Raw genomic sequence first — 24,830 nt, forward strand, 5'->3', positions numbered from 1 at the left:
GACTCTCCTTTTGGTACATTTGATACTCCTTGATATTCAACGCCACTGAAAGCCCAAACTTTCTCAATTTTCACTTTACATTTTATGTTTGCTTAGTTTCCATTGAATTAAAAGAAATAATAAACATCAGGTTGTTATTCTTAAGTACATTTTATGATATAGGAGTCCATGATCATTCTTTCATGACCTACCATGTCCTGGCCCCCATCCCCTAGTCCACCTCAAGAAGTGAAGGAGTTATAATGGAATATTACGTAGCCATCATAAATAGTTTCGAAGAATTTTTAATGGCATGGGAAAATGTTCTCTGTATAAAGTTCAGTAAAAATAAAAGGATAATCTGGATATACACTATATCCAAATTTGTTTAGACACACACATTTGCATATACATACATTCAAAAGTGAAAATTTTTCACAAAAGAGCTAAATTGGCTATCTCCATGTGGCAGAATCACACATAAATTTTTCTTTGTTAGCTGTATTTTCAAGTGTTTCTTTATAATGAGCATGTGTAACTTTTATAACCAAAAATTAATAATAATAATAATATGAGAGAACCCAACTAATAGCTAGAAGTTAAGAACCATCTTTGGGGGGCTAGTCCTGTCTTCTTACGGTAGTTGCTTTAAATAAGGTTGGTTATTTCAGAAATAGTTTATAAAGGATATAAATTTATTCAGCAAAAATTTCCCTACATATTCAAGAATACTCATCATCCTTATTTCCCCCAACTTGTGTTATTTGCTTTTGCTTCACTCTTTCCACCCACCATGAGTACAGGTTGATCTGCGGCTGAGAAGGTAATAAGAAGAAAATAGATAGTAGGGTGTACTATGAACAAAAGAAAGTTACTGAATTCTTCCCGTGGAGTCTTTCTGATTCCTCTTTGGACCCATGTGCCCCGAATGGCAGAGAGCAAGCACAGAAACCCAGCAATGCCAAGAAGCTTGTATTTTTCTGAACAGTGGAATACTTAATCCCACCACTGCAAATGCAGAGATGGGGATTTTTGGAGAACATCAGAAGATTAGCTTTTGCCCCAAATTTACTGAATCCAGTCACCAGCAGCACAGAACATTTCGAAAGTCATTTGGCAAGAAGACTAGATTATCAATTCCTTAAAGGCAAGAGCCATGCTCTTTTTCATCTGTTTTCCTAGAGCCTAAGGACAGGTCGTCACACATAGTGCCCAGTAAGTGTTGAAATCCAGGAAGGAAAAATATTTTCTGGATTTCAGATGACTGCACAGGCAGTATCCAACAAGCTTATGAACACAATGGAATGAGCTTTATTGTTTTAAAGGCCGGGAGAGCTTGATGAAATCACTGGTCATCAAGGGATGGGTCATGGAGCATGTTGGGGAATACGCAGCTTTTTAAAGAATGCATCAGAATGGGGAGTGAACGGGGCTAGAAAGGACATGTGTGGTTTGAACAAGCATGTTCAATTGCGATTTTATATTTGAAAAGTGGAAAAAGTTTAAGTATAATAATTCTCAGGGGTAGAGAAAGAGGTGTGAACGTCAAAGAGTATGTATGAAATATATGTCCAAATATGAGCACATATCTGACTGGTTAGAAGCTCTGGTGTGTTCATGTGTATGGATACTTAAAGTTTGAGAAATCACTGGACTAAATAACTGGGTTCTCCGTTCAAACCACCTCATTACGATCAAAGTAGAGCTGCCTTTTACATTAATGATGGTGGCCTTGTATGTCTCCAGATCCAGGGATCATTCCTAATCTGCTTACATACTTCAACCCATTATATTAAGCTTTATAAAATAGTCACCTTTATAAAAGCTGGAGGGTATTGCTCACCATTTTTTGCTTCTCATCCACTTAAGATCCATTTGACAATTTCTTTTCAAAAATTTTAAATACTTTTGCCTCCAGGCTTCTATGGCCCTGGTGCTTACTGGAGAAGTATTTGTCTGGAAAGCAGACAACAAATATACTACTATGTTATCACACGGAGAAAAGAAGTCAGCATCTAGATAACAAAAGAAAATACATGCGTAACTACACAGTAGGGGGATGGAAGGCTAGCAGAGCACAAATTAAGGCAGAAGAGAGACCCTTGTCAATTACAATATCAAGCTCAGCAGTTCGCTCCAACAATTCAGATAAGTGAAGGCCAAGTAAAAGCATAGCAGGCTTATTTATGTATGTGTACTGTGTGTACGAGGTCTGACAAGTTCGTGAACTTGTTGCAATGATGTTGCTAACCTCTTTTCATATCAGAGGGATTATTCATTATGAATTTGTACCAACTGGACAGTTAAGCAAGTTTACTATTTGGAAGCGCTGAAAAGGCTGCATGAAAAAGTTAGATGACCTGAACTTGTCACCAACAATTCATGGCTCTTGCATCACGACAATGCACCAGCTCACATGGCACTGTCTCTGAGGGAGTTTTTAGCCAGTAAACAAATAACTGTATTAGAATACCCTCCCTACTCACCTGATCTGGCCCCCAGTGACTTCTTTCTTTACCCAAAAATAAAGGAAATATTGAAAGGAAGGCATTTTGATGGCATACAGGACATCAAGGGAAATATGATGACAGCTCTGATGGCCATTCCAGAAAAAGAGTTCCAAAATTGCTTTGAAGGGTGGACTGGTATCAGTGCATAGCTTCCCAAGGGGAGCACTTTGAAGGTGACCATAGTGATATTCAGTAATGAGGTATGCAGCACTTTTTTTAGGATGAGTTTGCGAACTTAATTGTCAGACCCCGTATGTTTTTGTGTGTTTCTCCTAAGCATTTCTCATATATTCAACCAAAGTGTATTTTTCCTAAAACTTAACACATTCCAAAGTGGAAACCAATTAAAATATTTATTCGTATAATCAAATATTAAGCCAATCTAACAGAGAGAAGTCCCTGCTGGGTCTCAGAGCTTGGGGTGAAATCCTAGGGAAAGATCATTTAAGTACCAATTAGCCTACTATAAAACCTGGGTAATCAATGGCCATGACAGTTTCTCTCATTTGATTTTCAAGTTATTCTAAAGGAAAAGTGATCATAGATAAGTACTTTATGATTTTTAGCAGTGAATGATCAAAAAATACATTTCCATTTCACACTTAAACACTCCTATGGGGCTATTTTCTGTGGAAGTGTCATAAGGGCTTTTAGAATTCTTTACTTTCCTAAACTTCAAAATTAAAAGACTACTTAAGAGAAAACCATTCCCCAAATAAGAGATTATAAAGAATAATGTGCTTCTGAATTTCTTTAATAAATCTCATGGCAATCCCCCAAATGTATGTCTTAACAATGCATCCCATTGCTGGGTGAATACATTCCACAGTGGTATACACCCCCACATGGTTGGTAAGATTTCAAGATTTGAAACTTGACTGCCAGGGTCCAAATCCCATTGGTTAACATTAACCTCATGACTATGGGCAATCACCCTAACCACACGGCCTCAGGTCCCTTGTCTGGGTAACAGGAATCCTGATAGCAATAGTACCTACCTTATAAGGTTATTGTCACTAGGATTAAATGAGGTAACATACCCTAAAGGCTTAGCACAGTCTCTAGCACATAGAAAGGACCCAATAAATGTAAATGAGGTTAACATCAAACAAAGAAAAGAAGCCATACTATAAATCATTTTTCGGGGCGATCATTTCAGAAGTTGTCACTTCGTAGGTTATCTAAATGTCTCATCACTGATGTACATTGGAAACTAATATACTACCGTATGTTAACTGTAATTGAAAAATAAAGAAAAATCTTTTTCAAGTTTAAAAGTTAAATTGTTGTCAGCAGATCCCTACCTCTACTTCCCACAAAGAGGCACTGAGACAAGCTTCCTCTGAGATGACTTTTAAATAAAAGATCTTGTGATAAAGATAGGCTGGCACACACCAATTCAAATTCTATTCATATAAAATAATTTCCTGATGCTGACTAAAACTATTATCTTCTGAAATACTGACTTTTCTTTTCTTATACTTTTTTTTATCTTTCAATTACAGTTGACATTCAATATTATATTAGTTTCAGGTGTATGGCGTAGTGGTAAAATATTATCTTTTCTAAACCCTAAACCCTCAAAGTCTATAACTAAGAACATAAGCAAATTAGAAGCCACTCTTTTTATGTAGCTTTCTCACTAACAAAATTCCACATCATGAACTTCTAATAATGTTTCTTGTCCACAGATTAGTAATAACCTAGTTCAAAACCACATCATTTCCTTTTTCTGCCTCATTTCCTTCAAAGTGAAGCATAATTTTTTTTTTCTTGGACCAGGAATAAAAATTTCTAGATTAAGCAAATCATTACCAGAAATGCAATTTTATAATAATACCATTTCAGAGACTCAAAAAAACATAAAACATCTGTATGGTGTTTGTTAATACATAAAAATAACCTAATATATATAGTGTATACCACCTAAGTGGAAAATTGAGTCTATAACTAGAAATACAAACAGAAATCACTATAGATTCCACCGGTATCGTGTTTTGAAGTCCAGTTGGGAACATTTAAAGAACTGTGACACTTCTTTTAGTCTTGGCCAGAGGTTACAAACTGCTTGGCACAGATGTCTTGTTTGGCAAATACAGTATTTTAAAAATTATTAGACTTAAATATCTTTAGGTGGGCCATGCCCTTTTCTTACCTGACAGGACCTTAATGATATTTTACTTTGCAAACCCTGATTAAGGCCCATCCTTACAGAGAAGAGATTAAGAGATAATCACTAATTAAATGGGTACTTCCGTCACTGATGGCCTGATAAAGTCCACAGGCTTGGAAATTATGGATACTAATAGTTACATTCAGAAATTCTCCTAGTTTGTTTGTTGCATTAAATTTAAATATATATTATACTTTCAGTGTAATCAGTGGCTCATTTGATTAGGATTGCTGAGTTGTTAAAACTCATTTACTGCTGAATACTGAAAAACTAGAAAATAGAGGATTTCTTGAAACATGTTCTTATGGTATCAAAATTTGTATTCATTTTACTTTTAAAAAAATTAATGGTTGGTTTTTCTTCATATAAAAGGAAATGAATTTGTTCAATGCAATATTTAAAGAGAAACTAGTTTCTCTTAATGTATTTTAATGAATATTTATATATATATATACACACACATAGAGACACACACATAGAGACACACACATATATACACATACTTAGAGCAGGGACTGAGCCAACTGTTTCTCTCATTCTTTTCAGTTCCTTCTGGACGATTCTATTCCACTGACAAATTAAGTCTGAGTCTAGGACCCAAATAAGAGAACACTGGGGAGGGTTTCCTAAGGCATTAGTTCATGCATCACTCCATTAGTTTTAGGCACTGATGAGGCACAAGCTAGCTGGCTTTACAGTCTAAACATTAGTTAAGTGTTCTTTTAAATTAACATGGAGGGATGCTCCCATTCAGATGGCCGCAGTAAGTACACCCTTGTCTCCAGGTTCTTCTTCAGAACACAAATACAGGGCACCTTGTAGTGAATTTGCTTCTGAAGGCTGTGCCCCTGAACTCTCGTGCATTAGTCTTTCTGGAGGTTCTGGTGAATTCTCCCTCCATCTTGGACTTGAGTGCTGTTGGGAGACTTCCCAGAGTGAAGGACATGGAGAAGGGAAACCCAGAGCAGATCGAGAGAGGGAATCCTCTTGAAGGCCTACTTCTTGGATACATCTGTTGGAAAGCACTTCCTTTTCTTTGGAATTCCGCCATTTCATCCTTCTGTTCTGAAACCAAATTTTCACCTATTGATAAAATAATTGGACAAAATGATCACTTATTCCACATTACTTTTCTTCAGTATTTTAAACTATAAGTTCCCCTATTATGCCTTCTACTTTATGATGAGAGTCAGTCTAGCAAAGTCCTTGTGGCTTTTCACATGGGCTCCTTCAAAAATATCCGAGAAATTACTTTAGTATAATACCCACTCACCCCCCCCCCCCGCACACTTAAGAAATAAAACTACTGTGGTAAATTGATTACATCCTGTAAGTTTGACATCTTCAAGACTGATTTAACTCTCTTAGGTATTTTAAAACATCATTTAGTCTGTGCTAAATTATTTATTCAAAGGAAATGTTATCTACTAGTAATAGCATTTGAGTGTTTATTTTGTACCAGGTGTCAGGTACTCTATGTGGATTATATAATTTGATCCTCACAATGACTGCAAGAATTCCTCCTTTAACACATAAGAAAACTGAGGTTCAGAGCAATAAATCAGTTCAGGGTCACACACCTAGTAAAATGGAAGCACTTAGACTAGAATCTATGACTGTCGCACTCCAGTGTCCAGGCTCTTATAAACATTCGGATCGCATCAGGAACTTTTGGAGGCTAAATTAAGAATACATTTCAAAATGTTTTGATAAATTTCAGGCTTGATACAGTTTCCAAGTTTGATTGTTCCCAGGATTTATCAAACTTGAAAATTAGACTCAATAAATGACAATTGATTATAATTAACCCAAAAGTACTTATGATGGTGGTTTCTAATTTGAGCCATACCTTCCCGCAACACCATTTGAGTCTCTCTTTACTATTACCCTACCTCGTTACCTCCTGTGCAGTCAATTGTGCTTGAGCAGAGAACTTCACAATTGCTTTCCTGATAATCTTAAAAGCCAATCACATTGTTTTCCATGCATTACATTACATCTTTGCACAAACAAGTTAGTAAATGTCTGTTTTTACAACAGAAACTGAAAAAAAAAATTTACCTACAGAAATAATTATTAAAGTATAACAACTAAAAATTTATCCCAATGAAGGAAAAAATTCTATCTGAGATAGCGTTTCTAGACTGGCAAAACAATTTCTTCATTCTTTCAACTTGATTGGCAATGTTTAAAATGGCTACAAAAGAAACCTACTCCCAGCAACTGAGTTCAAAAGACTGCCATCTCAGTTACAATCCTGCGATTAAGGCTTTTCATAAGAAAACAGTACTAATGTGTATATACCAGAGCATTTGGTTCTATTCATGAGCTCATTTATTATTTGCAGTGGGCCTTTACTCCTAGAAAGCCTGCCAAGTACTTCTCATGGATTTTCACTAAGACTATTATTTGTTCCCATTAGTGATTCTTGCCTTTCTCATCACATTCATTATTTTCTTCTTCCTTTAGATTTTGTGAATATCTAGACATTTTTTTTAGTGCTATCTCAATGAAAAAAAACATCATGAAAGGAGTTTCTTCACAACCAATGTTATTGGGACAAATGTACATATTTGGGAAAAGTCATACAATAAAGGTTCTACCTCTTACCAAATACAAAAACAAATTCCAAATAGATTAAATAGCTAACCAATAAAAACAAAATTATAAAAGTTCTAGAAGAAAATATGAGAAGTTATCATTATAATCTTGGGGAGGTGAAAGTTTTCTTAAGCATGACATAAAATACTAAGGCTACAAATTAAAAGATAGAGCTGAGTGCATAAAAATGAGAAATTTATGCACAAATATAGATACCATAAATGTGAAAAGCTCCCAATCTACCCAAAAGAATTAAAAGCAGAGACTTGGAAGCTTTTTAGTTTGATGCAGTCCTATTTATTGATTTTTACTTTTGTTGCCTTTGCCCAAGAAGACATATCCAAAACGATATTGCTAAGACCAATGTCGAAGAATTTTACGTTTTCTTCTTGTTTTATGGTTTCAGGTATAACATTTAAGTCTTTAATCCATTTTAAGTTTATTTTTGTATATGATGTAAGAAAGTGGTCCAGTTTCATTTTTTTGCATGTATCTGTCCAGTTCTCCCAACACCATTTATTGAAGAGACTCTCTTTACCTGATTGCATATTCTTGCCTCTTTTGTCATAGATTAATTGACCATGTAAGTGAGGCTTTATTGCTGGGCTCTCTATTCTGTTCCATTGATCTATGTGCCTGTTTTTGTACCAGTATCATACTGTCTTGATTATTATAGCATTGTAGTATAGTTTGAAATCAAGGAGTGTGATACTTCCAACTTTGTTCTTCTTTCTCAAGATTGCTTTGGCTATTTGACATGTTTTGAAGTTCCATATAAATTTTAGGATTACTTGTTGTACTTGTTCTGAGAAGAATGGCATTGGGAGGAGATATTTGCAAATGATATTTCCAATAAGGGTTAATATGCAAAATCTATAAGGAAATCCTACAACTCATCATCAAAAAAACAATTTGATTAAAAAATGAGCAGAGGACCTGAATAGACATTTCTCTAAAGAGTACTTACAGATGGCCAACAAACATGAAAAGAAGATGGTCAACATCACTAATCCTCAATACAAATCAAAAGCATGAGATAGCACCTCACACCTGTAAAAATGGCCATTATTAAAAAGTCAACAAATAAGTGTTGATGAGGCTATCAAGAGGGAACCTTCATGCACCATTGGCGGGAATGTAAATTAGTACAGGTACTATGGAAAACACTATTGGAGGTTCTTCAAAAAATTAAAACTAGAACTACTGTACTACCTGGGTATTTATCCAAAAAAAAAGAAAATGAAACCACTAAGTAAAAAAGATATATCATATCTCTGTCCATTGCATTATTTACGATAGCCAAGATCTGAGCAACCCAGGTATCCATTGATAGAGGAATGGATAAAGATGTGTTATTACATATATAATATACATAATATATATTTGCTGTGTATAATGTGAACTTTTTTGCCCAAATTTGTGAGGGAAAACTAAGGATGTGCATTATACATGGATAGTACTAGTTCCATTTCCCTGAAATTTTGGGCTAAAAATGTTGGTGCACATTATATACAGGAGCGCATTATACACGGCAAAATACAGTAGCTAGTAAAACGATTAAGATACTCAAGTTCTGGTGATTAGGAAAATTCAAATTACGAAACAACAAGTACCATTGCCAATGACATTGGCAACATTTTTTTAAAATTATAAATAGTGGAGAGTTTGTAAAAAGGGACCATTTGTTATTAAGAGTGCAAATTTGATATAACTCAATATCTTAATATTATATTTGGAAATAAATGTTTTAATGTATTACAATTGAAAATGTACATAAGCGTATAAACCCCACTCCTAGTTCCCTACCTTACAGATATATTTTAAAAGTGCATGAAGATATGTAATAGTGAAAATTAGAAGTAACTTAAAGTTGAGGACAGCTAAGCCAATTATGATATATCCATGCAATGGTCTGTTATGAGATACTGAAAAAGAATGAAGTAAATATGTACATTCTGGAATGAAAGGAAACATTCCATGACATTTAAATGGGGGAGAAAAAAGCAAAGTGCAAAACAACAGGCATTGTCAGCAGCATTATTTATAATGGCCAAAAACTGGGAACAATCCAAATGCCCCTGCGAATGGATGAGCTGCAGTGCACTGTGTGCTGATGTACAGCGATGAAGACGAAGGAACTACTGCTACACACAACAGGAACAAATCTCACAAACTTCATGTTAAGTAAAAGAAGCCATATACCAAAGAATATGCACTGAATGATTCTACTTATATGAAGTACAAAACGAGGCAAAATTAATCTACGCTGTTAGAAGTCAGCATAGTGGGAGGAGCAGGTAGTGACTGGGAGGGGCTATGCAGGGGGCGACTGGCCCAGGTGATGTTCTAATGTGTGATGTATGCTGGTTATACAGGTGATTTGTAATGTCCTTCAGAAGAAGTCAAAATATATGCAGAGTATGATCCCATTTTTATTTAAAAATATATGTGCACAATTCTAAGTCTCAGCTTCTTCATTTGTAAAATAACAATGGAAGTAGCTACCACATAGGGTCATTTTAAGGATAAATGACATCAAATATAAGGGCACATGGTAGTCATTATGCAAATATTGGTGATTATATGTTAGTGCATATACAACACACATGCAATTTTATTTTTAAAATAATACAATATATCCAATAAATTCAAACAAGAGACGTTTAAAAATGACAGTAGTAACCAAGGAGTTGGATTGGAAGGGGAATTAGATGAGCTTTTATTTTTAACTTTTCCACTTTCTCTTTTGTTTGAATTTACCATAATAAATACCATGTATTGTGTCATTAGACACAAACGCAAGTAAGAAAATGTTAAATTACTTCTGAGATGTTCACCAAATTCAATCAGATAAAAAGCATTCATTGCTGTGGCACCTGAGTTTTAAAAACAATATAATCAAATATGTAAAACTATGTGCCTGTGGATAAGAACTGGAAGATAACATACAAAGAGGAAAACAATTTGTTTTCTTGGAGTGGAGAGATTATGGTCCTCCCCCTCATAAATATTCTTTAACATGCTTGCTGCGTTCTCTTTCCATAGTGAATTTTTAAGATTATATGTACTATCTGAGATTTTCACACTTTCTCACAGCACCATCAGACCAAACCTAGCCACTTTTCATCTTTTAATACCTACTTCAAGTTTCTATTCAACCAGAGCCTGCCCCACCCTGACCTCCCAAACGTGCACATTTTCTCCCCTCCGATTCTGGACTCTCTTACCCATACCAGTGTGACGCAGGCCAGGCCCACCAAGCCACCATGTGGTCCTCAGGCAGGCCCACAATTCCTCTGTGGATCAGACAGTTCCATCACTAGGTTCCCTACGGGTATGGGGACCAGTCATATGGCTGTCCTTTCCAGAGATGAGAATGAATGTGAGACTCCAGAGATACATAACGTTGAGGACCACTGATCTAGTTCCTTTATTTGGCAGTATATCTAACCTAGCACATGATATATCCTATATGGTGTTCATCAGCTTCTGCTTTGTTTTCCCAGTTGGTTGTATAAATTCCCGGGGTGCAAGTGGTGTATCTTAAGCAGTACTTATCAACCTTCCCTCTTACTGCTTACCTAGCACAATGTCATGCATACATTAGACCATCAAGATATAGCTACTGATTCATCTGCCATACACCTAAAATTGCTCGGTGACACAGAATTCCTATATTTGTCCCCATTTTTTAAGTGAGAAACTGAGGTACAGAGCAGTCAATTAAGGGTATGGACTCATTAATTGCCACCCAATGAGGAAAGCACAGATGGGCTGATCTAGGCCTGTTACCCTCTACCACACCACATACTGCTTCATATGACTAAAAAAAAAGGTGGGAGCAACAAATCAGTTCCTTAGGGAAAGGAAGCAAGAGCTTCACCCAAAAATAGCTGGTTTAAATAAAATCCAGTTAGAAACTAGGTCATTTGTACTGAGGGAAAACAGAGTATGGTGGTTAATACAGAACTTCGGCTAGCCCTTCATTGCCTTTATGCTAATCCAAAAAATCCAGGTGGCTGCAGCCCTGCATCAAGAAAGCCAGACTGGCGAGCAGAGTACCTGTGGCATTTCAGTCTCTGCCATCCCCCTTAGCCAAGTGCCCTGCATATCTTGTACCTGGTGGCTCCAAGTTAGGGAGAAATCAAACTCCAGAATCAGGTTGCCTGGGGTGGGAGCCCAGCTCCAAAGCAGCTTTACTACATAACATCGGACTTGTGTTTCCTTCTCTACATTTCCTCATCTAGAAGATGTGGATGGTTATAGGGCTTATTTCATATGGTAAGCATAAGGATCAAACAGGAAAGGCTGGAGCCTTATACTGTTAATTATTTGTCATTAGCAGGCCAAACTTTAAGTGGAGTATTCTGCACTTCCCAAAAGGCCAGAAAGTCTTATTCAAAAGTATATGAAATAGCGATGTATGAGAAAGGTTTGTAAGTGTTGCAAATGCGAAATTACTTAACTATACTTGACATAAGCCCAAAATGCAAAATAATGAAATCCATTAAGAGGTATTTATAAGTCACTCATTCATACCTTGATTTTGGATTGGAAATGAAGAAAAAGAGGAAAATTGGTTTCTGTTTTTGTAAGGAATTAGGTAGCCTGCTTCTCTGAAAACAGCAAACAATTTAACGATGTAAATGCCACATCCTCAGTGTTTCTGTTCATGTGGGAAGAATTAATAAGGCAAACACCTAGACCTCTAAGTGTACAGACCTATTTCCAAATAGGAATTGTGATATGTATTTCCACCCACTAAAAAAAATTATGAAATCATTTCAATAACACTTCAGGGTCCAACCTCCTACAACGAATATTTGCCAAATGAATGGCATACACTGTATTCCTTCAGAAATCAGGAGCAGTGGACATTATCCTGCTCAATTAGTACCTGTGATTCCTTTAGTCCCAAGTTGATGGCAAGTTTCTTTCGGTCTGTTTTGCTGATATATTTCTGCTTCTGAAACATTTTCTCCAGAGCCTTTCTCTGGTCCTCAGAAAATACGGCTCTTCTCAAAATACCCCTCCGAGCTTTGGAATTAGAGTCTTGTGTCAGGAGAGGCAGCACGCTCTCTTCTCCTAGCGGTGGGAAAAGATACAAAAGCCCAGTTAGTTTCAGTGAGGATAAGTCCGTCTGTCTTTCCCTGAACAGTATCCTCCTTCTCTGTACCATAGCCAAATAAACTTGTCTCTCAACTTCGTACCCTCAGAGCAGTGTTTCTTTTCCTCTTTTTGGTGATGGACTCCATGAAGAATCTGATAAACACTATTTGCTCCCCAATGAGAAAAAAGTACATATACTTGTCCTCCCAATTTTGGATGTCATGTCAGAAAGCCCATGATCCTGAGTTAAAAAGCTCCAGTGCAGAATAAGTAGTAAGTGGTTTAAACACTTCATTTTTCTCTAAGTCTTAATTTATTCATCCTCTCAGGAAATATTTGAACACTGACCATATTTTCCAGGTACTCTGCTCAAAGCTACACACTGATAGATGTGTTTTATTGCACTTGTTACCTACAAAATCTAGTGGAAGGCATTTATTAAACTAGCATCACAAGTATAATGAAATATTTCTAGGGAAAGTGCCTTTGGGAACATAAAATAAGGGGTCTGATCTTAATCTGAGATGTTAGGGAAAATTTGAAAGAGTCAGAGATGTTTAATCTGAGAAGGGAGGTTTGGAAGATCTCCAATCACCACCACCACCACCACCACCCTAATTCAACTGATCAGCAACTCCTTCAGGTCTGAGACATTTACTACTTTTTGTGCTCTGTTGTGGCTAGGACAACACTGGTTCCCACCCTCTGAGAGTTTCATGCATCATTCATTCATTCATTCATTCATTCATTCATCTTCCCAGTTGTGGTAGGCAGAATAATGACCTTCTCAAAGATGCCCATGTCCTAATCCCCATAACCTATGAATATGTTAGATTACATGGCAAGGGAGAACTAGAGTTGCAGATGGAATTACAGTTGCTAATCAGCTGACATTGAGATTAGGAGAGTATCCTGGAATATCCTTGAGGGTCCAATGCAATTACAAGGGTCCTCATAGGTGGAAGAGGGAGGAAAAAAAAGGAAGTCATAGTCAGAGATCTGAATATGTTACACTTCTTGCTTTGAAGATGGAGGAAGGGGCCACAAGCAAAGAAATGCAGGCAGCCACTGGAAACTGGAAACGGCAAGGAAACAGATTCCCATGTAGAGGCTGTAGAAGGAATGCAGCCCTGATGACACCTTGATTTTAATCCAGTGAAATCATTTCAGACCTAAAGATAGCAAGTTTGTATGATAATTAAGTTTATATTGTTTTAAGATGCTAGGTGTGTGGAAATTTGTTAAAGCAGCAAGAAAACACTAATACACTGGGTATCAGGCTCACTGGGCTAATTGCTGAGGATACCAGACAAATAGCACATGGTCCCTCCTATCCAGGAGCTAACTTTCATGTGGAAGCCCTGATACATGAACATCACTCCAGAAATAGGCACCAGGGGAGTAGGGACTCCAGTTTATGGCTGTAGCTGATATGCATTTTGGTGCTTAATAATTATTTCTAAAAAAAAAAAAAATAACAAGCAAATGAATTGAATGATCTACAAAAAGCTCCAGTATCACGAAGGAGGAAATTACAGAAGTAGAATAGTCCAGAGAAAACAGTCAGGTTGAGCCAAGTCTAAAAGAACAAAGCAGCCCAGTGGAGAAAGAATGAAAGCCAATCCCGGCAGAGTGACGAGCATGTCTAAAAGCACTAACGCACAAAGGAATACAGTCTAGCCAAGGAGAAGGAAGCAGCATGCAAGACTGGGGAAGGGCATGAAGCAGAGAGTGCAAGCTTGCAACCATATCCAGCCTGCCAACGGGCTTTGTTTGGTCTTAGAGTAGTGATGAAGAATTCTGGTTGACTTGTCCACATATATTAACCGGGAGGTTCACAGGAAGTCCAGGTTTCCAACATCTCCTCAAAGGTAACCACACCGGGCTCACTTTCCGCAAAGCAAAGAGCTACATGAATGAGTAGCAGATAGCTCCTTTAGAGGAAGTGTGTGGCCCCCAGTTTGCCATAGCCTCACCTAGCTTGTTTTTTACCTGCCAGGCTCTTAAAGACATTTGGACCTCTGGAATGGAGATTATGGAGTGGAATGGAGCCAGATCATAAAAGACTATAAGGGTTTGGGACATTATCCAATAGGCACTGAAGGTCAACAGAAGATGTTTCAGTAGGGTGTGACATGGTAATAAAAAACATACACTGAGCACTTACTCTATACTGTTACATTCACTCTGTGTTAAGCTGCTGACTTGCGTTATTTCATTTAATTCTCCCAACCAATCGGTACCATGAGTGCTACTATTCTTCTCCCCCATTTTACAGGTGAATAAAATGAAGAAACTTTGCCCAAGGTCACATGGCTAGGGTTTCAAACCCCAAAAGACTGATTCCAAAACAAAGGCTTCTAACCCTATGCAATACTGACACAATTCAACTTATATTTTAGAAGGAGAATGTCAATAAATGAAAAATTTTGTTAATTCTACTGCTGTAATATGATAGCTTCCTTTCCTATTTGTCTAAAATACTGCAAACATCTCCCAGCTAGTCCCTCAGCCCTGGGTTACATCTTACTCTGGTTCATCCTCCCAATGCAAGAAGAACCACTGGCTTCTCCCTCTTTCCTTCCAGCTCTATAATATTTACATCTCCTTAGAAGAGCCCCTGGGATGTAATCATGCCCAATTCTTTACAAAGGTCTACTTTTACTGATGCCCTATCCTTTCATCCTCTCATAGGATCTTAGTTAATTCTCCATTTACAGCACCTACTTTTTGCCTGTCTCATGCCAAGGTCATATCTTGAAGTCAGGTATTGACAACTGGATTTACTATTTCTTTACCACAGATTTAAGTAGTCTTATGCAACAGTGGTCAATAATAAAAGATATTCTAAATATCTCAATTTGTTCATCTTTTTCTAAATGCTTTTCTTCTTGAACTTTCCTTGGTATAGAGAACATGGAATTGGCACTTCTGCATTATTTGAGAGCACAGATTTATCTAGTGGGATGATGTTTCTCTAGAAAGTGTCAGAACACAGACTGGAGTATGGAAGAACTGGGTTTGGCTCTCAGCACTTATCAGTGTGACTTGGAACAAGTTCATCTCCTCCAGCTCATCTTATAGGGATGCTATAAAGATTGGATGAAATCACACAAGAAAATTTCAGTGCCAAGCCCACAGTAAAGATCCCACAAATGTATTTTCCTTCCCCGTATTGGATTTCATTTGCTTCTTATAAGAATGACATGCCACAGACATCCTCTGTACAGATGAGGACGTGTTCAGAGTGGTTAAGGTCCAAAGCTACACACAGGACACCAAGCTCGGCTGGTAGCAAGGCTTTCTGAATCCAGATCCTTGGCTCCTTCCTCTGCCCACACTGCTTCTTTACTCGGGCAGGTCAAGAAGGGGAAGGAAGAAACATCTATAAATACAGCCAAGGCTCCCATCTGTGACTACGGGCTTCTGCTCCCCATCCTGGGTTAGTCTGTGAGCCTGGACCCCATGGCACTTCCTATACAGCCTAGTAACTGTGTCCTCAAATTCCACTGTGTCCTTTTCACTTGATATTTTGATTGTGGCATTCTTAGTTTATAAATATGTCTAATCTACCATTATGACTGCCATATTATAATATTAACACTTAGGGGAAGAAACCAAACTATCCAAAGGTAAAGTTACATTATGCTATATCCACGCAATGCAATTTTGAAGAACCATTAAAGATGAAGACTATGAAGATCAGACAGCAGCAAAGAAAATACACTATAACACATATGACACATAAGATACATGCTATGCTGACAATTAAGTCAAAGTCAGAAAAAAGATCAAAAATCAAAAATAAACACTAAGATAAGTTATTAATGTAAAATTATGGACAAATAATTTATGTCCACTCCAGATTATAAATCTAGGTCTAGTTTCTCAGAAAAATGAGCAAATAGTATAGCAACCTTTTGGGGGACTAATCTGGCAGAGGGACAGTTGTTGCTCAGTGACAACTGACGATGCATCCAATCCATCCTTCAGGTGCTCCCCACTGGTAAGGAGAGGTCCAAGAAAAATACAGACTGCCATAGTACAGTGAGGTAAATACCCACAGATCAGAGCAGAGAAAGCAGTCAGAGCACCAGATAAGAAGCCACTTAGTCTTAGAGGCCAACAGAGTAAAGCTGTGAGAGAGCAGAGCAGCTAGAACAGAAATTCCTCCTGGGGGCTAATTAGACAAAGGCAGGCAGGGCAACCGGATTAACATTTGCACCTGCAAGCTCGTGAGAACATATATGAAAAACGGTGGGTCTAGGAATCTCACACAGCTTGGTATTTCCAGAGTGCAGGGTAGGAATGGGGAGAAACAGGAGATAAACTGGGAAGGTAGATTAGGGCCGGGGGTGACTGAAACAAGTTGAGGTTAGAACTTGGCACAGTGGAAAGCATTTCAATAAGGACCTGACCAACTTAGCATTTTCAAAAGGCCAATATTTTCTGAGTTAATATAACTTTCTATATCTATATAGAAATGAAAAGCAAATTTATGGACCTAAATATATGGAGGCTAGTTTTTTTTTAAAAATCTACATATACTTTTTTTTTTCTAAATAGAGGTTTTATAAGTAGAAGTCAGAATTTTACACATTTTAGCCCCTTCATGTTTAAATAAAACAGTGGGGTAGCACATTTAAATGCCCCTAAAACTTTTCATAGAAGCCCATACGTTTTCCTAATGAACTAGTTTTAAGTAAAGAGAAAGAAGAGTTCCACCAAGGGAATCTACAAATAAATTATTCTTACTGTTGTGGTAAGTACTAACATTTTCGGGCTCACAGACTCAAACCAGACACCAACGTCTAAATGAGAGTCCTGGGGTGGTTGTGAGGGTCAGAGGGTCGACCCCTGGGTCCGGCCCTCAGGTTTCAGTGCCCTGTTACAAACATGAATTCCACCAACATACAAGCAACAATATGGCAAGATAAAGAACATCACATTCTTCTTTTCTTTGATAGCTGCCTGGCTTCTCTTGGTGCCGCCTGCAATACACACGTCACGCTTGTTTTCATAAAGTGATGTGCCTTGGGTTCCTACAAGAAGTGTGTTACAAGATGCTGCTTCTACCACTGATGCTTCTTTCCACATCTCACCCATGAGTCTTTTATGGGCTACCTCTGGATCTAATCATAAGCCACACTGAGGAACCTACACCATTTCCATACTTCCTAAACCTAAGAATACATGCTCAAATTTATGCCTGCAAACAAACATGGACTTCCAGAACTTGTTAGTGACTCAAAAATCTCTCAGAAGCTATTGAAAAGTTATCAGCAACAAATACCTCCAACTATTCCTAAATGCATCACAAATGTCTGACTTGCACAGAAACTTCCAGGAGATAAAAAAAATAAACAAATGAATAATATAAAAATAAACAGATACAGAGTTTAAGTCATATAGTAGAAAGGAGGCTTTAAAATCCAGGACCACCAAATCAAGGTGCTACAGGCGCTACCAATTTGGGGATATCATTATTATTATCATTATTATTATTGTTTTATAATGTGGCTTCAATATATATTTGGAGCTCAACATCTGCTGATGTATGTGCCAACTACATACAGCACGTTACATAATCTTTACAATAATTCCCAGCAGTAGATACTGTCATCCCCATTTTCCATAGGACAAAAATAGAAACTCCAGAAAGTGAAGTTGTGTAATTGAGGTCACATATCAAAGCAGAGTGAGGCCAATCAATGCTCTTTAAAATTATACCAAAGATTGTCAACGTTGTGAGTGGGCAGGGAAAGAGGTCAGAAGGTGGGGACAGTCATATGAAAATGGCAGAATAACCTGGGATGGAGAAGTTTTCAAAAGCATGATTCCCTAGATCCTAAGATGGTCCCCAAGCACCACCCCCCAGGGAATCTCCATGTGTAATGGGCCTAGTAAGGACACTGCAAATGGAGGTGTGTGTGAATGATATTGTTGGGGTGGGGAGGGGAAGGTAGGCAGCAATAGAGAGACACAACATTAGATTAATTAGTGGAAGCCTCTGCCTCTTCTTTTTCCTTGACCTCTAGAAAACAAGTCTTATTTCTGAAGACAGGGCATTGCTATTTATAACAGCCAGCAATCCCTAGAGAACAAAGGGGGACCGATATAGTCACTTCCTAGACATCAGCCTGAGAGCAAAAAGCTGCAGCTCTGCCCTGTCTTGTTACCACTGCAATCCAAGAGTCATGTCCCCAGGAACAGGGTGCTAGTACTTTGTGTGATGTTTCGACACACCTTGACTCACTGGCACCTCTGGATTATTGATCCCATTTGGGTTAGTTTTCTTTGTCCTATATTCTTTCGCCTTACTGCTTCAGAAAGCCCTGACAGAGTTTTGGACCGTTCATCCCTACTGCTGCTTTTGGTCCACTGTAAGCTCCTGGACCCTGCCATGGCACTGACCTTGCTGTTTCCTGTTCTGATGGTCTGGCTAGGTTTTATTTTCAGGGAAACACAGTATTTCTAAAAGCACAATCCAGTCACCTCACCTCATTCTGTAGACACATACCGAGCTAACAGTACAACCCTTTCCTACTTTGTTCTATTCATCCAGTTCTCTCCCTCCCCTATACTGTACTTGTGCCCTTGTTTGGGGGAATCTAAAATCAGGACTTTCTCAGCTGCCCTACGAGATTTCATGTTACGTTCAGGCAGGGCTATAGATAAGATGAGGGAGAAGTACCCTATATTCCCAACCCCCACCACTACTACTTATGAACACGTGGGGAGAAGGGAAACTCTGCTGCAGGAACGTTACCCATATACTTTCACTGCCTCTGTAGAACCGCTGAATAGAGCCATCAACCTGGAAAATCTATTGTCTTTGAGTCTCTGACTCCTTTAAACATTCTTCCTGGTTGAACGAGTGTCATTTATCTATGGAGCACCCCTCCCTTCACTATTGAGAAGTCAAAATCTATATTCAACTTATTGTACAAACTCAGCAACATAATTAGGCTTCTTACTCTATCAGAACCTAATTCTGCATCCTCTGAAGATAACAGAGTGCTAAAGAGAAAGCCTTAGGAAAGAAACTTTCATGCAGTCTTTTACCGACTTCCACAGGTCTTGGTCAGTTTCCTCAGCCCACTCACCACTCCAGCTGAAAGCACAGTCAGGTCAGGTGGCAAAAGTACTATCAGAGCATTGCCACCGTTTGACAGTAACACTCACAGGACCAACCTACATGCGCAATAACAACATAATGTCCCTTTCCTGCTGCCTTCAACAAAATCCTAAATTTAAATTTGGAGAATATATTGTGTTCTTTTAGGTTTTAACAAAGAAGGGAAGAGAGGGAAATGATCTCAAAATGGAGAATATAAGGTCATCTCCCAAGAAAAAGGCTGAGCAGTTTGTCCCAGAATATTTCCCTGTTCATATTTTTATAATGCTGCTCCCAATTTAAACTTTGTCATTTAATACATAAAATTCTCAAAAGGTCAAATTCTAGTTGAGTACTCAAGGACAAAAACGAAATAATTACCTGATGAATTCAATTAGCTATTGTACATAATTAAGACTCCTGTATTTTTTCAGGTAGTTTCTTTTTAAGGTCATTCTCTGCATACATTCCACAACTTTCCATTTCCTCTTAGCTGAGAAATGTGTTATTTTGAAAAAAAGCCTTATGGATGTAATATCAAAGGTTTTCCTCACACTGCTTTGAGGGAGGGGAGAACTTTTTAACCACTGCCTTTTAATTTTTCCCCACTCTAAGGGTTGTGCTTAAATAGCCTATTAAACTATTTATTATATGTGAGAAGGGCACTGAATGAATGATCGTTTCCACATTGCAACGAGTCAATCATAAATCTGAAAGTTAACAAGAAAAACTAAATCAATTTTAAACAAGTGAATCATGTTAAAAGAGTCAAAGTGATATTTCACTTGCTAGTTATGGACATGTTGATCTGATCCTACACTTTCAGACATAGTGAAGTCAATATTGTGAAACAATAATGAGGGCCATTGATTTCATCACTTATTACAATTTTTAGTATAAACCTTAATTTTTGGCTGTCCGAGCTGAAACTTAATACAACATTACTTAAACAGTTCATTTTTCTTCTTTTGTACAATGGAAAAAAGAATTAAATGTTTGGGCATAAAAATCGTTCCTGTTATTAAAAAGAGAAGAAAAAAAGAAAATCTAGTAAATGCCTTAAATAAAAATGATTACTGTGCAGACATGAGCCTTATTAACTGTTCCTTGGCCTCCTGATTATTTATGTAAAATGCTTTATTGATAGCATAAATCCACCATTTCATTATTTGCTGCCAACACAATGAGCATTATACACAACAAAATAAGAAATTCATTTCAGATTTATAACTAATGAGACACCAATGTTTACTTTAAAAATTCATGGTATCTCTAAACCGTTTTCAAGTGCCAACTTTAGAAATGAAAACAAACAAATTGCAGCATTCTCTTGATCTGAGCTGTGCTGATTTTCCCCTCTGTGTGCTTTATTAAATAAAAAAGATAAGCTTGGGATTTTATAAACCTCCAGGGATCGACACCACCACATTTACAACGGTTATGTCCAAAAGCATCAAGTAGGAAGGACTGGGAAGCAGAGGAAAATGAGACTGCAGAAAGTAAATTTTGAAGCCATTGAGAAGATGAAGTTATTTTGGAAATGTCTTCAGAATTATTTCTATGTGCTCTATTTATTAAACTGGCCTGGACATTGGTGTGCTATCATGGCTTGGAGACTCTTACTAAAACAGTGCTAGAAAATGAATACACACACATTTACAAATGTCCACCTGTTGTTACACGGGATTTTTTTGTCCATTTACACTTATCTAAACTCCATTGCCAGAGGTTTTCTAAAGTAGAAGACTAGTATTACATCAAGGTGAAATAACTGAAATTAGGTGTGGGACCTTTTGTTATCTCCACCTCTGGAATACAACACTAAAGATTTAATTCCACACAGGAATGCCACTATGCTATGGTATCCGGTTTTGGGGTTTTTAGTCACTACTCCAGCAGTCTTTTCCTGATACTCTCGTTATACGGTGATAAATGTCTCCTCAATTTGCACAACAGTTTTCAATTGCCCTCATGGGAGACCACCTTGAAGGAGCGAGTAAAAGGTTTAGTCATGGTTTCCATTTTTCTATTTGAATCAATGCATTCTAGTTAAATGGACAATTAATAGGTCACTTCCAAAATAGTAGTGTATCAGTCCTGGTTCATAAACAATCCCCACAGTTGATAATGGGCCCTATGTATTCAGCAAGTCCTATATACACTCAGCTCATCCACTAAATCCCTTTTCAGGTGGACAGAGTTATATGGGAAGATGAGCTAGAATGAGTCTATAAAAGTCAGTTTCATTCACTGCTTTATTTTTCAGTCAAGTGCTTTAAATGGTGTCCAGAAATTCACTTGGAATGTGAGACAGCAGAAAAGACTGGCACACAGAGCCTTGCTTTATGACCATACAAAAGGGCAACTGACCCTTGCCCAAGCCTTTTCCATGTGAAATGGTTCCTAAAGTTCATCTGCACAGTGAAAAATCGTGGTGAGGTCGCGTGTGGATGAGTCAAGTGAAAGTGGCGATTGGTCACGGATCTGTCACCCATTGTGGCTGGGTCCCAGCCATGTAAAGTGCTCTGTGGGAAAGTATCAGCCCCCTAAAGAGATGCTCAGAAGCTTGCAGCTCATTAAACGGCCAGCATTTGCTGCCTCACTTGTCAGGAATCACTCTGCTGAGCAACTGCTCTCCTGAAACATTCATGAAACACACAGAGAGAGGCAGCCGCCTTCTGCACTCAGCTATGACAGAGCTCTGACTTCAGCCTGACTCAGCTCCCACTTCACTTTTCACCTGGCAGAGCTGTTAACCTGAATCCATGTTTTCTCGTGGGCAGCTGAAATAAAGGCACTTCTCCACTGGACTTCTTTATCATAAACTCAAATTCTCTGCCTGCAGATTCTTCTCTGTCCTAGAAATCTCAAGACCAAGGTGAATGTTATTTACTTTCACTGAGACATTTTTTTATTTACGTGTGTGCACACACATACACACTCTACAAGTTTTTGAAAATTGTCATTCTCACTCCACCCCTGGACCCTATTGAAGTTTTGTAATGTTTGAAGAACAGTTCTCTTGCAAATATTTCATACAACGCTGACTGGTTTTCTTCAAGATCACAAAGGAGAGGCATTCATCTCTTTTTACAATCTTGACGATTTTAAATTATTTTCTATGGCCACCTAGTGACCTTCTGTGTCACACATTTAGCTGAATGGAAATTTTACACAGCATAATTTCTTAGCCTTCCTTTTCTCTTCTTTAAATGGGTATTGCTACACATTTTCAAAAAGAGCCAAACTGGTCCCTCTGAAATCTTTTCTATCACATGGAAAACAAGTCGCTTTCCTTGGTGTGTCAGCCCTGGGTTTCAATGCCATTGGAAACCGCTCACAATTGCTCAGTGTGCTGAGGTTTGATAAATCTCTGGAAACCTCCTGAATAGGATCGCTGTGATTTTTAGTGAGGAATTAGCTCCCTGCCATTGCATTACCAATTAGTTTTCCAGAGCACATTATATCCTGCTGCTTTGGTTTACAGAATAACTGAGGCATTGCTGATGAAGCATAAAAACTTACTTGGAAAAGCAGTGGGGGATGCAGCGCGCCGACAGGACCCACCACAGCAGGCCGAGTAGAATGGCGGGGCACTCAGGAAAAAAGGTTTGGAAGGTGCTGCAGAGAAAGCATCGATCTCATTGATTAGCCATTTCTTTTAAACAATATTCAAAGTTCCAGTTTCCCAAAAGTCATTGAGTAAAAGCACTTCATTTTCTGAGCCTTTACTTAGTTATTACTTTTACTGAAACTAAAGTCATTTAAAACTTCAAAGTTCCAGCCTTTATTTGTTGAAGAGCTTGCCAAATAATTTAATCAAGATTTAGAAGATGTAGTGGAAAGCCTCAAATTATCAAAACCAAATATAATAGTTCATTTTCTGTGTGGTCATAATTCTAAGTAGCAAATATCAAATACTTCTTTATTTAAAATATCCTAGAGCAACGCAATCCAAGAGAACTATCTACGATGATGGAAATGTCCTTATCTGCACTGTCCTATATGGTATCTATTGATTTGTCACACATGACTACTGAGCACTTGAAATATAGCGAGGATGACTAGATAACTGAATTCTTAATTTAAATTATTTTAGGTTTAAATAGACTCATATGGCTAGGGGCTGTCATATTGAGTAGCACAGCTCTAGATATAATACCAAGAAATAATCTGAATGTTAAGTGCTTACGTTCAGTTTTTTAAAGCGTTTATATTACTCTACTGTTTAATTTCAGAAAGATTTTTGAAATACATAGTTAGTTGGATTCCAAAGTTTATAACAGTTAATGTACTGAACAATTCCCTATCAAAAAGTGGTTTTGCTGATCACATTTACACATTTCAAAGTGTTTGAGAAGAGTAGTAACATTTTATTGCAAGAGAAATCTAATTAAACGGAAAGCATTTACGCTTATAGTATAGGGAGTTGTCATATAATTCTGTTCTTCTCATTTTATTAAACTATGCTGCTTCTAACATGTCCAATACACATCCATGGGCTAGTTATCATTACTCTGGTACATAAATTTTAAACTCTGTTCCTCAGTAGATAAAAAATAGCTATAAAGGGTGGCATAGAACATTAATAGCTCTTTTTTATTGAGCACTTACTATGTGCCCACCTTTGGTTAAGTACCTTAAATACACTGTATCCTAATGAGGTTTAATACAATATAAATGTGGGTGAGATTTCCTGAAGGTGGGCAACTTCCTTTTACAAGGGCATGCCCAGTAGAGTGCCTGGCACATTCTAAATAGTCAATACATTTTTAACAAATGAATGAATGATCAGCAAATCTATGACACAGGAAACTTCTGATCATCTTAGGTAAACAATGAGGATGAGGAAATTAACCCCTTCTCTGCTCCCGACTTAGCCTGAAATACAGTATCTTCTGTAACAGATGACCTTGAAATCTAGACCATGACTTCAAAATAAATGTTTTTATTACTTGCTCTACACCAGGGGTGTGCAAACTTTTTTCAACATTTTTTACCAAGGGCCATATGCGGTAAAATACACAAACAGCCGGGCCCCTCCCTCAAGGTGAAGTACGTATTGCCTCACCTGGTTTATTTAAGTGAACTAAATATATTTTTGGAATTTGCTGCAGGCCAATTAAAAATGGATTGCGGGCTGCAGTTGGCCCACGGGCCGCAGTTTGGACACCCCTGCTCTACACACTCAATGGCAACTCTTTTCTTTTCTCTTCTAAATTACATATAGTGAAAATTATTTTGATACACATACATACCTTTTTTAACAACACCGTAATTTCAGACTCGTATATTAGCCAATTAATGAGCATGTGTTTATTGTCACTAAGCCTTTGAAGGA

At 37.7% G+C, this 24,830-nt stretch overlaps 1 protein-coding gene across 1 annotated transcript in view; it reads right to left on the minus strand.

Moving 5' to 3' along the window:
• Positions 1 to 268: 268 nt before the first annotated feature.
• DBX2 (developing brain homeobox 2) overlaps positions 269 to 24,830 on the minus strand; it is a 37,202-nt gene continuing 12,640 nt past the window's right edge. Inside the window, exons 2-4 of the mRNA XM_019748352.3 lie at positions 23,015 to 23,110; positions 12,161 to 12,348; positions 269 to 5,745 (exon numbers count right to left, since the gene is read on the minus strand). Coding sequence (XP_019603911.1) covers positions 5,413 to 5,745; positions 12,161 to 12,348; positions 23,015 to 23,110 — 617 coding nt within the window. The 3' untranslated portion in view covers positions 269 to 5,412. The remainder of the gene's footprint in view (positions 5,746 to 12,160; positions 12,349 to 23,014; positions 23,111 to 24,830) is intronic.

Source organism: Rhinolophus sinicus, chromosome 1, assembly GCF_057876585.1.
Source record: "Rhinolophus sinicus isolate RSI-liver-muscle chromosome 1, RSI-T2T, whole genome shotgun sequence".
Taxonomy (NCBI): Eukaryota; Metazoa; Chordata; class Mammalia; order Chiroptera; family Rhinolophidae; genus Rhinolophus; species Rhinolophus sinicus.